Genomic DNA, 16,450 nt, shown 5'->3' on the forward strand with positions numbered 1-16,450 from the left:
CGCAACGTCGCGGGATCGCCCGTAGGACTTTCCCGCGTGTTTTGCCCCACGAGAGATGTGCGCGTCGCGACGCGCGTCCCCCGTGCCCGTCGTCGCGTGCGTCGCGGCGCGATAGCGGACTCCCGCCGCGGCGTATACCCAGTGTGTATATGTGTGTGCGCGCGTGTATACACCGTGACCCACTTGTTGCGTCTAGGTTATGGCGTTATAAACAAAAATATGCTGCGCACAATAGACGCGTCCGCCAGTCGCGCGTCTATTTGTTCGTCGTGAACTAACGCTAGCCGGCACCAGGGCATGGAGGCGGGCCCGGGCCTGAGCCTGTTCCAGGGCTCGGACAGCATACAGCTGAACGCGGCGGCGCAGAGGCTCGAGGAGGACGAGGAGCAGGAGGATAAGAAGCGACGAGACAAGGAGGTATGTACGTCGCGCGCGTTTCTCTCGATGCGAGGTGCTTCGAGTTCGGCTTGCTCCGCGGTGCATGCCCTGGAAGCTCCACTACATGACACCTTGTCGTGGACAAGTCTTACCGTGCGACATGTGGAAAATGGTGCACAGAGTCCACTGCGACTGGAATTTTGTTCTGGAGAAACCCTTTGTTGTATTATCTCTACGCTAGGAGAATAATGTTGATAGTCCGCTGTGTAGAGCTCCCTTGCAGAGCAATCTCATCATTGCGCTTGCCTTGCACTAGGTGGGAAAGAATGTGTAGAAGCTCCTTTGCGCAAGGTCTTGCTTGAGAAAGTTAATATGTATCATATTTTTCTATTTGATACAGCAGAATTGGATGTGGGTGTTTTGTAGTGTGCTTTTATGCAGAAATTTTGTTACGCTTATGTATCCATGTTGTTTTTTTTTTTCAGATTAAGGATCTCCTGACAAACGCGTTCGATGATCTGGAGAACGATGACGACGCAAGTTCAGTCGACAGCAGTCATTATCAGGACGATAATGTCAGGGACACTGACTGTATCAATACAGTGGGCGACTCTGAACTGGATTCGGTTGTGCCCATCAAGGGTCAGTTAGCGGCGACGCAAACGCAGAAGGATTTTCGCGTCTACGATCGCGCGCAGAATCTGAACAATTACGATCAAGACGTGATAACGAATCACAGGTTCGAGTCCGAGGGGTCTGACGGGACCGTGCAGACTGATTTTGGTTTGTACGGGCGAACGGGGACACCATACGGCAACAATAGATTCAACGACAGTAACAGTAGCATGCTGGAAACGCCGTATGAATTAGCGAAACCGCCGACCGGATATCCCCGTAAGCTGCACGCGCAGCAGTCGGTTGAGGAATGCACGTTCGGTGACAGTTATCCCTATAACTATGAGACCCCGTCTAACCATTACAATACCCATCCCAAGAAATACTCTAATAACGGTTATACCGATGCGTACGAGAATAATGTACAAAGTAACCAGATTCACGAGTTCGGCGGGGGCGATAACGCAACCTCGGACCACGCGAATCACTGCTATAAGACTAGTCCGAACGGCAAACCAATGGACGACGAGGCGGCATACAAAACAGCAGATTACAATAGCAAGGAGCAACTGGAAGTGCTCTACCAGATCAGAAAGCGGGAGATCGATCGTTTGATGGAGGAGCTCCAACAACTCAAGCAGGAGAAAGAGGATGAGAAGAACAAAATGAGCAGGAAACTGTCGCTGCTGCAGACGGAAGTCACCGCGGCTAATATCTCAAAGAATCAAGCGCATCATGCGTTTGGTAAGAATTTGACAAGAAAGTTGCGTCAAAAAACTGTGCCACAGCATTAACGATATCTATAAATAAGCAGTGTATACTTTAATTATTTTTTCTGTTTAATAGTATAAAGTTAGATAGAATGCTGATTTCGTGAATTTTTCTTGAAGACTATAATATTTTTTAGTTGACGCTAAGGCCGAGATAGCCGATCTACAAATGCAGATGGAATCTATGAAGGAGAAAAACGCAGTGTTGGAGAAGACGAATCACAATGTAAAGATACATTTGCGTTTCATTTTTGCCAATATTCACTCGTGTTATTAACAATGTCATTTTTGTTTAGATCACCGAAGAGTTAAATATCGCGAGGAACTCGGTCATAGATCTGCAACAGAAGATCTCTTTACTAGAGAGGACACATGCGTTGCAGGCGGGTGACAAGATGCACGAGAAGTTTTTGAAACAGGCGCAGGAGAAGCACGCGGTGGAGATGAAGAATATGCAGACGCAGATTGATGTTCTTACAGACAAATTAAATGCCAAGGTATCGTCTTGTGTAAACTCTTAAATCTTGTAGATCATAAATTTATCGTTGTATATTTCATCACGTATTTTCTCTGTAATCATATTCGCCATAGCTGCTTAATATGGATACCAGCAACAATAGTATTTGGGCAAGTTTCTATTGACTATTTTTACAAATGCAGGATTATGTCTTTCACATACTTTATTTTATGAAATAATTTATATCAAGCGAGATTGTGTACTCAAAAATATGAGATATTGATGTATCATTGATATAATTTACAAATTTTTTTTTATATCGCTTAATTTGTACTAACTCTTAATAGGAAACGTCATATGTCGCTCTTGAACACAAGCTAGTGGAGGTACGGAGAGCACACGAGACTCTCATGGTGGAGAAGGGTGACACTATGAATCGCCTGGCACAAGCGCTGGAGGAGAGTCAAACTCAATGCCATAATCTCATGGCCACGAATAGTGCCCAACAGGTGATGCAGCTGCAGGCACAAGTGAAAATGTTAACGCAGGAGAAAGAAGAGCTGCATAAAAATGTGCAAGAGCTGCAGGTATATATCGAAAGTTTCTACATCGTTTTCAAGTTTTGCGAGAGGTTAGAGAAGTATCTAGTTACAAGGAAAATCATTTAACGAAATAAGACTTTAATTACGAAATTATTTATAGAACAAGTTGGAGATGGCCAAAAACGATATGGCGCAGTACGACTCGTTGCTAGCCACAACTTTGGAGGACGAATCTGACTCGATTAGGCAGATGAAATTAGGCGAACTGCATAATAAATCTCGATCGAGACCCATTGATGACATCACGAACAAGTTGAGAGGTGAACTGCAAAGGTAATTAGTGATTTAGATATTTTTCACTGGTTAAAAATTTTTTCCTACTAAATATTATATTAATGTTATTTTATTTTTGTGATTGTTTAGATGCCTGGCCGGTCAAGCTGTCAAGAGGAAAGAAATAAACCGTTTAGAGAATACCTTGTCGCAAAAGGAAAAGGAGCTGGACAAAGCATTGGTAATAGCTGACACATGTCGACAGGAAGCGGCACGGTACGCCAAGCGAGTCAATGAACTGGAGCAGGAACTGAAATCTGTATTAACGGATCAGGCGATGAAGGCGAATGCTAAAATACAGAAGCTGTCGGACCATTTGAACGACGTGAAGAAACAATACGAAGCATTACGCGATGATAAGATTAGTATAGAAGAAAAACTAGAGGAAGCTTTAGCTATTAACGAAGAGACACTTCGAAAGATGCATCAGGAGACTATGGAGCAACAAGAGAAAGAAGCTGTTAATGAGTACAATAAAGAGTACTTGGAGATACATGCTAAAGCCGTGGAAAGAGTGAAACAAGAAGCACAAATGGAAATAGTACAATTAACGTAAGTATACTTGATTATTTTCTTGATAGTCTTCTAAACGATTGTGTGAAATTTTCTAGCAAAATTATATTAGTGAATCTGTGTATGTGACGTGCAAATTAAATTCCAGTGTACAATTAGAGCAAACGCAAAAAGAATTAAGTCGTGTAAAGGAATTGTACATAGATGTCTGTGGAACGAAGGAACAATTAATAAACGACCATAAAGACGAAATCAAAATGTTGAAGAATAAATATGCTACATTGGAATCGCATGAGAAAGACGTGGAGAAACTAGGAAACGAATTACAAACACAAATGAAACTGTGTAATAAACTAACTGAGGAATGCGAGGACTGCAAAAGCAAAATAATTGAATTGGAGAAAGAATTGGCACACGAAAGAAGAAAGAAGGAAGATCATATGAAAAAGATACATTCTGAAATAGAAAAAGGTAATATATTAAATCACAAAATCAAGAAACAAGATATGTCTTGTGTGTTCTGCACCACAAATGCTGCAGTTGTTAAAGAGTTTGTTTTAATTTAATATTAAATAATCTTAAATGTTTTGTTTCAAGCAAAAGAAGAAGCCTTGAATGAACTAAGAAATGCACATCCCAATCAGGAAATTAGTCTTCTTCTGCCGGACCATTGTTCTGAACATCTGGAGAAAATTAATCAAGTATAAATTTACTTATGAATTATAGATCATAAATTAGAGGTTTTGTCGTGACATCACATTTTAATATCGTTACATGATATTTTCGTGAATAATAATGTTCCAAAAATTATCTTGCAGTTGGAAGAAGATTGTAAACGTTTGGAAGGGAAGCTTCAAATTGCCGTGCAGGAGCAGAAAAAATTATCCGAATTCCAAACCGAATTGGACGATTCTAAATTGAAAATAGCGCAAATGGAAATCTCGCAGGAATCGTGGAAGAAGAAATACGAGAAAGCCTCCAGTGAGAGAAAGGATCTTCTCACAAAAGTCTCCAAGCTAGATTTAGAACTATCGAGTCTGAAGCGCACCTCAAAGCTGGATGATTCGGACGATGTGAAATTGAAGATCGCCCGGTTTCAAATGGATAACGAGACGTTGAAGAAACAATACGAGAATGTGCTCAGCGAGAGGAGCACCTGTAAGGAAAAAATCTCCGAGCTGGAAGCGGAATTGCTCGATATGCGAAAGAAGGCCAGCAGCCTCGAGGGAAGATTACGGAGGAGCAGCGAGATCATGAAGAAGAGTGAATTGGAGCAAGAGCTCTCTCGTTACAAGGATTTAGTCGCGCAGCTATCTAGGCTGAATAACTCGAAGGAGGGACGCGCGAGTGAACCAGCTCTAGAACAGAGGATACAACAGCTCGAGCAGGATCTACGAGGGAAAGATGAGAAACTGAGCAGGCTGCTGAAAGATTTCGAGAAGATCAAGGGCGAGAGGGATCAGCTGGTGATGAAGCTGCGAAATCAAGCCAAACAATTCGAGCAATACGTTAAGAGCCAGAATAAGGTGTCAGCAGAATTAAATCTGTCTCCTCGCAGCACGAGCGACAGTACGGACTTCCAGAAGATGAAGGAAAATGTAGCGAAGGAAGTGCGGGAGGAGATGGAGCAGAGGGTAGCGAAGGAGCTCAGGGGTATTGGCGAGCAACATCTCGAGAAAAGAAGAGAGTTGGAGGAAAAGTACAAAATTGTCGTGTCCGAGTGGCAAACGAAATATAACGAGAGAAATCAGGAGGCAGAAAACCTGCGGAAGGCGATGATGGCAGAGAAGATGAAGATTGGCCAGGTGATAGGCAACCAATTGGAGGCCTACAACCGGGAGCTGCAAGCGCGAGGATTGCAGATTGACAAATTGGAGACAGATCTGAAGAAGAAAAAGAATGAAGTCGAGGAGGACAGGAACTGGATGGCCCAGATGCTGAGTGGATGGGCCGCCGAGCTCAAGGAGAGCCAAGCGAAGGAGGCGGAGAAGGACGACGAGATACATAAATTGAAATCCACCGAGGAGAAACTCAGTAGCGAGGTCAAGACGTTGAGGGATAAGGAAAAGCACATGAAGAGCAATATAGACTTGCTGAAGCACAAATATCAAAGAGCGAAACAGTCCGTGGACAAATGCAAGGTAAGAATAAACGGTGAAATAATATTCGACGATAAATTTTCGTTTGAAGGATCGTGCAAGATATGAACGTCTTTCAATTTCAGAGCCATGCGGAAAAGAAGGAGAAATTTTTATTGGGCGAATGCAAACGCATCGAGGAGGGATACAAAAAGGCCATGAACGAAGTACAAGAAAACTTTCAAGCACACGACGAGCAGCACGCCGCGAAAGTCAAGGAGCTTGAGCAACAGTATACAGAGAAAATGAAACAAATGCGACTTACACTGAAGTACAAAGATAAATATTGAACGTACGTACTAAGTATTCTTTAAGTATATGCAATATAGTTCTCTCCCGGGCTAAGATAAATTGTAGTTACAGAGGCTAGATATCTTCTTTGTCTTTATTTTTCAAGCTAGATGGACAGGAGCCTTGTCTGACGCGGTTATCGGTGCGTAATTCTACGACTTATTACGTGTGAATTAAATTATCAGACGTACCGGTTCCGTATTACCGAAACGTTTGGTATTTTAATTCACGCGTAACAGGTTGTAAATATACGCACCGATAACCGCGTCGGCCGAGATTCTAACTTGCTCATTTAGCTCGAAAGTTACAACAGAATCTTTAATTAGTAATTTTTTGTCTTTAATTTAAAGCACATTATTAACGATGTAGTTTATTTTAGTGCAGTTTTACGTTAGGGACCAATATATACATATACTTATAAGCGAGAACTCACACCGGTAGTATTATTATCACGTTTGCTTGCCAATCTCGATTTTCGACAGAGCGGCGAACGCTAATGTAGCTCTGAAAAGCTATAAACGTCTAAAGTACAATTATCTGATTAATCGTATGAGTATTCTAACTGGGTAGTAACGTTTATACATATTGTTAGTCGATACGACGAACGCAATGCTGTAAAAATAGGAAGGAATCGGTTTAACAATATAATCAATGTTATATATATATATATATAGATAGATAGATATATATATAAATAAATAATAATTTTATAATTTGTCTATAATTTAGGGCGAAACGGTACACGTGTAAACTCGCGAACAAAACGAAAAGCTTTAGTCAGGTGTTTCCGCCGAGCATTATTATGACATAATACGCAAGACTGGATCTCTACCGGATCTTTCTCTCTTTCTCCCTTACGGAAGTAAGTCAGTCAAAGAGAGAAAATCAAAATATAGACTTTAAGATGAACATTTTAATTTTTCCCGTAGTGAAATGAGAATGACCATCATCACTATCAAAGGTTACTTTGAGTATTAGAAATCCGTTTACACTTTATACGCGTCTAGGAGAAATAGGGATCATTTTGATCAATTTTGTACAAAGTGCGATTTACAGTATAGGAAAATGCTCTACGTATAAAAATTCTTGTAACTAAGTGAAAAATCCGAATTGTATTAAAGAAGTTTTTAGCGCGTTGTAGACAGCAGGACTGAGTAACAAAGATCTACATTATATTACTTAGTCTTAGATGACTTAGCGTATATATTTAAGTAATTGTAACGATAGAATTCTCGAGGCGTTTATGTCGCCTCTCTTTTTTTCTCATTGCAAAATTTTATGAAATATTGAACAAATAGGACGCCATAATTCATCGATCGTCTCTCTCTTCCTCTCTGTGTCTTTCTCTTTTTTCCCCCCTTTCTCTTTCTACAATTTGCTTATTTTATTATGCAATTGTGTGCAATCTCAGAAAATGGCTGATTATATATCGTATCGACTTATAAAAGCCGCGGAATATAGTATAAAAAATCAAATAAATGCCTGTATATCTCTACGAAGATCTTACGATTGTCCGGCATGGGTGCATATCGCGTGTCGTACATTTAAATAGGTAACATTGATTTACCGGTGTCATCACTGGACATAGAGAAGTATTATTAATATTAATTTAGTTATGTATTTTTGTATGTAGAGTGAATTAATTTATTTTTTGTAATAAAGAATTTATGTCGCCGTCGACACCCGTTATCGTCATTATCCCCGAAATCTCATTATTCTCCGCAATAACTGTGATCTGTTGACGTAGCTTTCATCCGACGAACGTTTGCCGGATGGAAAAAAATCGAATATAGTATAAGTATATCAGAAATTATCATGTATCTTTCCGAGAGAATCCAGTGATAAAAAGAGAACAATATGTACACATTGAAATATTTTTACAGACGGTGAGAGACTATCCCATTTTTCAATGCAAACAATTTCAAGATGAATAAACATCCAGAGATCAATTAACGTATACAACAGAGACAGAACAGAAGATAAGATCGTCAATCATTTGTTGAGAGAACACAACGGAAGCAAATAGAATCGAACGAGTTAAAGTTCAATCCGTTCGTTTCGTATTTCCACATCGCGTACACGAGCGGCGCGGAGATAGCGTGTAATGTGTGCGTGCGTGCGTGTATGTGTGTGTGGTGTGTTGCATTGGTATATCCCGACGGCGGGTCAGTCAGTCGCAAAACGCGGCGAGGGAAAACTGGTGGAGCTCGCGACGCACGAGCGAGAACTCGACCAGGTCGAGATCGGGATTTAGCTGGATCTAGCGTCATCATGGACCTACCGTTGCGGGCGCTATTGCTGATCGTGATCGCGTTGGGCCAGCCGACGGTCCAGCTGATGTTCCGACACGAGTTTGCCGAGAGCCGGCATTACGACGCGCCGTTGACGCGCAGCGCCAGGTACAGATACGAGACCAGGACGTTCGATGTGCGCGTAAGTTTTCTGTCACGTGTGTGACATGCGTTACTGCTTCCTCTGCTTGATTGTTATTACATGTAACGTTCGCCCTCGACTATTAAGCGTTGACTGCTATGATGATGGTAAAGTGATGACGGTTGTAACAATTGTTATTAATTTTTTTATTGATCTGTTTCAAGGTGGACCACTTCAGTTTTGCCGTGCAGGACACTTTTAAATTGAGATATCTTGTGAATGACACTTGGCGAACAACGGACAATGCTCCTATATTTTTCTACACCGGGAATGAAGGCAGAATCGAAACTTTCGCAGAGAACACGGTAGGAGCAGCGAATTCTTTATGGGAATTAATTCAATCCGAGACAGATTTAATTCTAATTATTCAATTAGCTAGTTAGCATTAGCTAGCGACTCCACCTTAATTCCTAATAATTTATTCACGTCACCTAAACCAGTCTGAAATAAATTAAAAAATATTTAAGAGATTAGTGTATGTACTACATTAAAAGCAAAAATATAAAAATAGATATTAAAGAATTCCTGTTTTATAAAATATGTTCTCACAATCTGTTTGTCGAAATACTCGACAGGGCTTCCTATGGGAAATCGCGCCTCAATTTGGTGCATTGGTGGTCTTCGCAGAGCATCGTTATTATGGTGAATCGTTACCCTACGGGAACAAATCCTTCTCAGATCCGCAACATCTCGGCTACCTGACGTCTCAGCAAGCTCTGGCCGACTACGTGGAGCTCATTGCATACTTGAAATCGAAGCCGGGTTACAAACGTAGTCCTGTTATAGCTTTTGGTGGTTCGTACGGCGGTATGCTCAGTGCTTGGATGCGCATGAAGTATCCTCATGTCGTTCAAGGGTATGTTTTATCGCTAGACAATACTGGTATCTTGTTTACATAGTTAAAAATATACACGAGGCAAGAAAAATATATACAATGAATTTATTATTACTTTCCGCTATATTTTTAGCGTCCCGTTGCGGCAATAACCGAAGAGATCAGGCGTGAAAGATAATGTTTAAAGCGATGTTATTAATATAAATTATCTTTCATCATGTAACTTGATCCTCTTTCTATCGGAATTAACTGATAACTGTTGAAAACTATTTCAAATATCACAGACTTGCCAAATGTTATTATAATGTTATTATGAATGTTATTAAAATGATATTAACGCCTACGATAAAGTATATGTACAGACTCTTTTGCTGTCGATATCGATGATAAAAATTGATTTATTTGAACAAGAGATTATCAAGTGACGTGAACAATAATTATCGTATTTCAGCGCGATTGCAGCCTCAGCGCCGATTCTGCAATTTACTGGCATTGTGGAATGCGAAGCATTTGCTCGGATAACAACGTCAGACTTTCGCGCCTCCAATTCGGCATGCCCGCAACTTATCCGGAAATCGTGGAGCACAATAACCGAAGTGACCTCGAACGGTAACGACAGTCCACTTATCTCTTAGCAATCAATTCTCTAATTGATCTAATTGATCTCTGTTATTCTTACATGCTAGACGAGGGTAAAAAATGGCTGTCCGACACCTGGAAACTGTGCGACCCGCTAAAGACTGCGGAACACGTCAACGTACTGAAGGATTTTCTGCAGGAGATTTACATAAACCTGGCTATGGTCAATTATCCGTACGGGACTGATTTCTTGGCGCCGCTACCAGGCAATCCGATCAACGTGAGCTGCAATTTGCGATCGCAAACTTCTTCTCCTCGAATATTTTAGCGAAATAGTCTCGTTTTTTTTCTGAAAAATTGCGTAAAACCGTTAGTTTCCTTGTCCCGCACGCGTACAATGCAAAGAATAACTTAAAATTTAGGTAAAATATAAATCAGGTATTTTACATTTATAGATTTGATTCTTTTCCTACGATTCCAGATGTTCTGCCAACATTTGAAGAACCCCTCGTTGACCGGAAGGCCGTTACTGTCGGCACTGTACGAAGCAATCAACGTTTACACGAACTATACCGGTACAGCCAGTTGCACGTCCACGAAGAACGCGCAGCCAAGCTTGGACACTGGCGACTTATGGGATTATCAGGCGTGCACGGAAATGGTGATGCCGATGTGCTTCGACGGTGTCAACGACATGTTCGAACCGGCACAGTGGAGCTTCAAGGATTACAACAGTAGCTGCTTCCAGAGATACTCCGTGTCGTCGCAGCCTAACTTGGTTTGCCATCAATACGGCTGCGCGAATCTAATTTATTCCAACGTGACCAACATCAATTTCAGGTACATTGAGTTCCGTATCGATCATGTCTTGTGTATAACTTCGACGCGAATGTTTATTTCTTGCATCGCTCCTTCTCATTTCTAGTCTTTCTTTTTTTGCGTTTATTATCACGTTTCTGACGTTTATTTCCACGCATCTCTTCGCGTTATTTTATCTCTATCCAGCAGCTTTGTTACGTTGGGCGTTAATAAACACGATTCTTCCATATTTTTTAGCAATGGACTGCTGGATCCGTGGACGAGCGGCGGTGTGCTGCGCAATTTGTCCTCGTCAGCGATCGCTATAATAATACCAGACGCCGCGCATCATCTCGACCTGCGAGAGAGCAACAGCAACGATCCGTACAGCGTTATTGTGGCGCGCAAGTTCCATCGGTACTCCATCAGAAAGTGGATCAAGGAGTACCAGTCTGTACTGTGAAAGATAGTTTGGCGCAACGGCGAAGAAAACAGCGGAGTTGCCGAACTCACATTAACTCGTCTACTCGTCGTTTGAAATTTGTCTTCTTTATTTCTCAAATTATAAATACAAAACAGGATACGCACATGATGGCAACAATAGATATTCAGCGTTACCATTGAGCGGCTACTTACACAACGCTGAACGACGCGTTGATAAAAAACTAAATCGAAAACGTACGCGAAAGTATCTCGTGTATCACAGTAAATGATAAATGCACATACTTGGTCGTGAGCCATCTAAAAGGTTCACGTAATAAAACATTTTCGAATAACGTGAAAGTCCGAAATATATATTTAAAAGACCAGACGTCTTCAACTATTGTTTTTTTCTCAGATATTTTTCACATAATCGAATGTCTTTCAAGTATCTTTGCATGTTACAATGCAAAACGTAAAATCCCTTGATAGCGTTACAGCACATAAGGATGACTATTTCATCAAATGAAGATATACAGGATGCTATCGAGATTATTTTACACTAATACTGACATTAATTATAAATATGCGCTGTGTTCTAGTTTATTTTTTTTATCGCCTCACTTAATAGTTTTTATGCGAAAGTTACCTAAAGGAATTATTATGAAGAGCGTAAGCGCGGACAAAGCTACCGAAGATACATGAATTTCTAAATACAAGATAAACTTTTCTTAAGAATGTCTTTTCTTCGAAACTCCCATATCTCTTTCATACCACAGGTACAGCATCATTTCCATTTTCTTAACGGGTTTCCACATTAACAATGATTTCTCTCGAATATCGTTATAACACGAAGACGTATGTAACTTAAATGCACGATGTGTTGCAGTATGTTTCTCTTGCTATCACAAACGATATCACAAGTAAAAAAGAAATTGAATAGTTTGGAATAAAATACTTGTGCTTCTTACGCGTACTAAAAAAAATTAAAAAAGGAATGCATTTAAATAAATAGTTCTGCGTCCATCTGCTGCATCTAAATCTCATAATTAACAAGTATCTAAATCAATGTATATGTCGATTGCCTTTCTATAATGATCGCTGTTCAAATCGTATCTTCAATTAATCGGATTTGCATGACAGAGTTATCTTTCTCGTATGTCATACTCGTATAAAAAAAATCTCAGGATCGCAAAAAATAATACAAGATGTCAGACTGAAATATTAAAACGAGTCCAATCTAATCACACGGGTCACCGATGTGAGTATTGAAGTATACTGCACAGTTGCGCGAGCGAATGTATAGACGTAGACAAGTCTAAAAAAAGAAACAAATATAGATCTACAAAAAAATGTGGGTAAAGATAAACCTCTGTTCTCTTTTCGCGGCCGAGGAACTTCTCTGTCCTCAATGCGGCGTGCGTCGGTGCGCCGTGGTTGGTCTGGGGACGCCAGAGCGACTCCGCACTTTCTTCGGTATGAACGTATTGTCTATTCCGTTGTTGTAAGAGAGATATATGTTCGACATGTCCGGCGGCATTGCCTGTGAAAGGAAAGAATTTTTAACGTTTTATATTAGATTACAAAGTCTCTATCCATAATAAAAATTTGACTGTAAAAGAGAATGCTGATAATCTTCAACATGCATGCTAGCAGGAAAAGAATTTTTCTCGAATTAATGATGTAAATGGATTGTGTACATCTTTATTATTTCCTGCCGGTGCCACAGTTTGCGCTTTGCGCATGTTATTCCCGGTATACGCCACGCATTTCAGTTGCCACTCGCCGATGTCTTCATTCCAGTGAACGTATCTCTTGATCATCGTCTGTAAGATACGATGTGTTTAATAAAATGTATTCAAGAAAAGGAAATCTCTTTGATCTAATTTTAAATACTTTTCAGTCTCGCGATAATTGACCGCCATTCCTTTTCAAATTTCTTCTTAAAATTTCCAATGATACTTAAAAAACTCTATTTTTCGTTTCAATTTAGTCGTTGATATCATTTTAAAGAATCGACGTTTCCGCACGTACCTGATATTGAACGGGAATATAATGGTTCACAATCAGATTCTGCAACTGTAATTCTCTGCCGATTCCCCGTACACCCTCCAGGAGCCCCTCCATTTCTCTCTGATGCTCCTGTTGCAAGTCGGACAGCTCCGCTTTCACGGACATCAACATCGTGTATACGCGGGCCAATTTTTTCGTTTTCCCGGCCGCTTCCTCTTGCAGAGACGAGTACTTCTCCTCAATGTCGATGCGTTCCGCCTCCTTCGCCTTGATGGCCTTCTTCAGTTGCTCCTCTCTGCTCTTCCGCTGGTCGAGTTCGACCGCGGCGGCCGCTAACAACTGCTCCTGAGCTTCCGCTTTCTCCAACAAATTCTCACCGCCCACTAAGATCTTGTTCTGCAAATTCTGCATCTTCTCGCGCAGCGCTTCTTTCTCGCTCCTGAAATTAAGAACATTTGCATACTCGAATAATTTATTACTTATTTTATATTATTTTTTTAATTAATTTCACACTTTGACAAGAACTTACTGAGTTCTTTTCAGTTCGATGACGTCCTTGTCCACGGGACTCTTATCGTCTCTCTCAGCTTTATCGACCTTCTCTGTTGAGTCTGTGTCTCTGTCTTCCAGCTCTTCCATCGACAGTATCTGACTCCTTCGACGTCGGGCTTTCTTGTCGCGCTTCGTTTCTTTGGGTTCATCCGAATCTTCGGATTCTTCCTCGGATTCCGAGGGCTGCGCACCATTCTCTTCCAGCTGTTTGCGCAACTGCTCGATCTCGACTTGGAACTGACGGAGCAGGGCGTCCTTCGGGTCCTCGTTGACCCTCGCGCGATTCCTGATATTCTTCGCGCGGTTCGCGTAACGTAAAGTGCTTATGGTCTCGTCGTAATTTATATCTGCTGGACTAATGTTCGCACACTGTAATCATAATATTCGTCAATTAATCAAAACTCTAGTTTGGGTGTGTACATTAATTTCTATCTTTAGCTAAGATGAATATGAAGTAAGTATCACTCACCATCAAAGTCTTCGAGTTTCCACCCAACGAGTCCTGCAGCAACCTGGTTAGCTTGGAGTTTCTGTAAGGCACGTGAGAACTTTGTCCGTCAACCAAAGCGGATATTACGTTCCCCAATGTAGACAGTGACAAATTGATCTTAGTGGCCTCGCGGAGTCGCTGGCCCGTCGCTTTCGTCTTGCTCTGTCTCTCTGATCCCTAAGGAATCGAAAAAAAAATCAATTCAGATTCGAAGAAATGTTTGATTTAATAAAATATCATTTTTCACTATGGCTCTTCACTATGCAATTACACGTACAGCTAAATCTACCAAATGTAGCTTCCCCATTTTAACGTGCTGCTCCCCGTCCTCACCAATCTGACTAGATTCAACGGTGATCGTGAATATCGCGTGCGACCTGGAGCTGGACACGTTCATGGCAGTAGCTCCAACAACGCCTGCATTCGCAAATTCAGAATTATTTTATTCTTAATACTGTAGATAATAATATTATAGATTTATTATATCCATACTCACGATTTTTGTTTCCCAGCGACATTATGCGATCTAAATCGTCGGCGTTATTCACCACGTATCCGCTCAGATCCTTCACAAACACTCCAATGTCCGGTCTTTCCTTCACCTCCAACCGCGTATTCTGGTCCTTACCAAGCAGATCGCGTACTTCCTCGTTGTAGATCTCTAAGTATGTCGCGCGCACAAGAAATCTGTCAACAGTAATATAGTTGATTAACAATTATCTTATCATTTCGATCATGTTATTTGCATCATATACTGCTATAAATTAAAAAAAGCTATATGTTGTAAAAAAAGGCTGTATGTCGCATTTTATATTACAAACGGTATTTTTTTTTCTAAAATAATATATCTCTTACTTCTGATTTTCGTCGGCCTTGGCTATGTGTCCGAAAATTTGTGCAAACGTGTTCGGGATGATTCCCCTTGCCTGCGGTGAGGTTTTGGCACCCGACATGGTGTAAGTTTTGCCAGTACCAGTCTGACCGTACGCAAAGATTGTTCCATTGTATCCCTGCAACACCTTGTCCACTATGGGTCTGGCGGTCTCGTTGTAGATGTCCACCTGCGTGGAATCCGTGTCGAACACCGCGTCAAACGAGAAGACTTTCGGTGGCTCCCCGTGTGCCGCATTGGGATTCTCCACAGTGATGTCGCCATTTAGAGTATCCACTTCCGTGATGTTCTTGCAGCGGCTGTCGAATTCCTTGGTGCTCAACGGCCGGACTCGCACCACCACCCTGACATTCTCTATCTCCCCCAACTCTGTCGTACTATCCTGTACATCAAGCATCAAGCATCGCGTGAGAACAACAAATCTCTCTTCCAGTTAAAAAAATATATATATTTTTTTAAATTATACAAATTATTAATATAAAGACATTAATATTGATAAGATCTTCGATGTTCATCAAGCAGACGTCGGGATGTCACAAACCAGCCCAAACAAGGAAAGACTACACACACTTTAGTGTATCTAAAGATTTAATATAGAAAACTTATCAATACTTATAAAAATAAATTATGAGAAAATGTAATAAAATAATCAATAGAAAAAGAAAGTAATCAGATACTGTGGGGGGCCCTGCCACGGCATAGTTACAACTACTTCGCGAAGGAGCATTTTGATGTTGGAAACGTCAGACGAGTTCTCCTACTTGAAGAAGCGTTTGCGTTCGTGTGGATACTAACTTCGGTGCCTGGCATCGCGGATCCGTTTGCCCGCAGCAGTCACATAAAAACGCGTTTCTCACAGCATAATGCGTAAACGTCTGGACACGTCAGAAACGTCGAGCTCTCTAGCAGACGACCTCCGTAAACAAATGGATCGATTCTTGCGGGCTGCATTCGCGCGCACCCAGCGCTCTTTGGACAACCACAGCCACCTTTTCATAAAGCCATCTATGACTATGCTGTTCCGATAATTCCTTCTTTATCAGAAATCTGCAGTCGATAATAAAGAAAACAATATTCCTGCTGATAGATTTCTTCCCATTCGCGATGTACAATCAACGGCATAAATGCCGTCGCTACTTGCGAGTAAGGAGCGCGATGGGCAGATGGCGGTGGCGGCTAAAGGACAAGTAGTAATAGGAATCTCTCCAGTCTGTAAGTAACGCAGATAATATTACGATGCACAATGTATTTGTAATAATACGAAATAATACTTTGTATTTCATAGACTATGCGCTTTCATTAATATTATATGTTTACACACGTATAGTATATTTTTAAATTAGAGCAATATTATATTTTTTAAATAACTGATAACGTTTGAAGTTTTTATTACTCTCTTTA

The 16,450-nt window shown here is 41.0% G+C and overlaps 3 protein-coding genes across 6 annotated transcripts; 2 read left to right on the forward strand and 1 right to left on the reverse strand.

The window, feature by feature from the left end:
- Positions 1 to 142: 142 nt before the first annotated feature.
- On the forward strand, positions 143 to 7,532 carry LOC105277094 (COP1-interactive protein 1). 4 transcript variants are annotated; one of them, XM_011335253.2, is made up of 13 exons: positions 143 to 417; positions 864 to 1,737; positions 1,901 to 1,989; positions 2,060 to 2,260; positions 2,355 to 2,390; positions 2,568 to 2,807; positions 2,923 to 3,095; positions 3,186 to 3,647; positions 3,757 to 4,079; positions 4,206 to 4,309; positions 4,427 to 5,749; positions 5,833 to 6,038; positions 6,767 to 7,532. In XM_011335253.2, the coding sequence occupies exons 1-12, from the start codon at positions 298 to 300 to the stop codon at positions 6,034 to 6,036; spliced, it is 4,149 nt and encodes a 1,382-aa protein (XP_011333555.1). In that variant the 5' UTR covers positions 143 to 297; the 3' UTR covers positions 6,037 to 6,038; positions 6,767 to 7,532. The 4 variants fall into 4 exon arrangements, with proteins under 4 accessions (XP_011333555.1, XP_026824393.1, XP_011333556.1 ...); XM_026968592.1 differs by having other exon boundaries at positions 5,833 to 7,532; XM_011335255.3 differs by lacking the exon at positions 143 to 417 and adding an exon at positions 458 to 789 and having other exon boundaries at positions 5,833 to 7,532.
- A 645-nt stretch (positions 7,533 to 8,177) lies between these two features.
- On the forward strand, positions 8,178 to 11,834 carry LOC105277096 (lysosomal Pro-X carboxypeptidase). The gene is made up of 7 exons (XM_011335257.3): positions 8,178 to 8,470; positions 8,635 to 8,775; positions 9,046 to 9,326; positions 9,757 to 9,914; positions 9,992 to 10,164; positions 10,366 to 10,724; positions 10,941 to 11,834. The coding sequence occupies exons 1-7, from the start codon at positions 8,309 to 8,311 to the stop codon at positions 11,143 to 11,145; spliced, it is 1,479 nt and encodes a 492-aa protein (XP_011333559.1). The 5' UTR covers positions 8,178 to 8,308; the 3' UTR covers positions 11,146 to 11,834.
- On the reverse strand, positions 11,215 to 15,993 carry LOC105277095 (kinesin-like protein KIF3A). Its single transcript, XM_011335256.3, has 9 exons — positions 15,845 to 15,993; positions 15,013 to 15,431; positions 14,654 to 14,844; positions 14,435 to 14,574; positions 14,137 to 14,334; positions 13,645 to 14,036; positions 13,137 to 13,554; positions 12,803 to 12,928; positions 11,215 to 12,645 (listed from the first exon to the last, which is right to left on the reverse strand). Exons 1-9 carry the CDS (start codon positions 15,857 to 15,859, stop codon positions 12,511 to 12,513), a joined length of 2,034 nt encoding a protein of 677 aa, XP_011333558.1. The 5' UTR covers positions 15,860 to 15,993; the 3' UTR covers positions 11,215 to 12,510.
- Between the last annotated feature and the right edge of the window lie 457 nt (positions 15,994 to 16,450).

The sequence above is a fragment of the Ooceraea biroi genome, chromosome 3, assembly GCF_003672135.1.
Source record: "Ooceraea biroi isolate clonal line C1 chromosome 3, Obir_v5.4, whole genome shotgun sequence".
NCBI lineage: Eukaryota > Metazoa > Arthropoda > Insecta > Hymenoptera > Formicidae > Ooceraea > Ooceraea biroi.

Excerpts from the sequence above, each read along its gene's own strand:
- LOC105277094 (XM_026968592.1), top strand. The coding sequence starts at position 298 with ATGGAGGCGGGCCCGGGCCTGAGCCTGTTCCAGGGCTCGGACAGCATA. Across the intron at positions 1,990-2,059 it reads TGGAGAAGACGAATCACAAT|ATCACCGAAGAGTTAAATAT; the intron begins GTAAAGATACAT and ends ATTTTTGTTTAG. Across the intron at positions 3,648-3,756 it reads ATGGAAATAGTACAATTAAC|TGTACAATTAGAGCAAACGC; the intron begins GTAAGTATACTT and ends ATTAAATTCCAG.
- LOC105277096 (XM_011335257.3), top strand. The coding sequence starts at position 8,309 with ATGGACCTACCGTTGCGGGCGCTATTGCTGATCGTGATCGCGTTGGGC. Across the intron at positions 8,471-8,634 it reads CCAGGACGTTCGATGTGCGC|GTGGACCACTTCAGTTTTGC; the intron begins GTAAGTTTTCTG and ends ATCTGTTTCAAG. Across the intron at positions 10,165-10,365 it reads TACCAGGCAATCCGATCAAC|ATGTTCTGCCAACATTTGAA; the intron begins GTGAGCTGCAAT and ends CTACGATTCCAG.
- LOC105277095 (XM_011335256.3), bottom strand. Across the intron at positions 14,575-14,653 it reads GTCGCTGGGAAACAAAAATC|GCGTTGTTGGAGCTACTGCC; the intron begins GTGAGTATGGAT and ends TTGCGAATGCAG. Across the intron at positions 12,646-12,802 it reads CGGCAGGAAATAATAAAGAT|GCAATGCCGCCGGACATGTC; the intron begins GTACACAATCCA and ends TTCCTTTCACAG.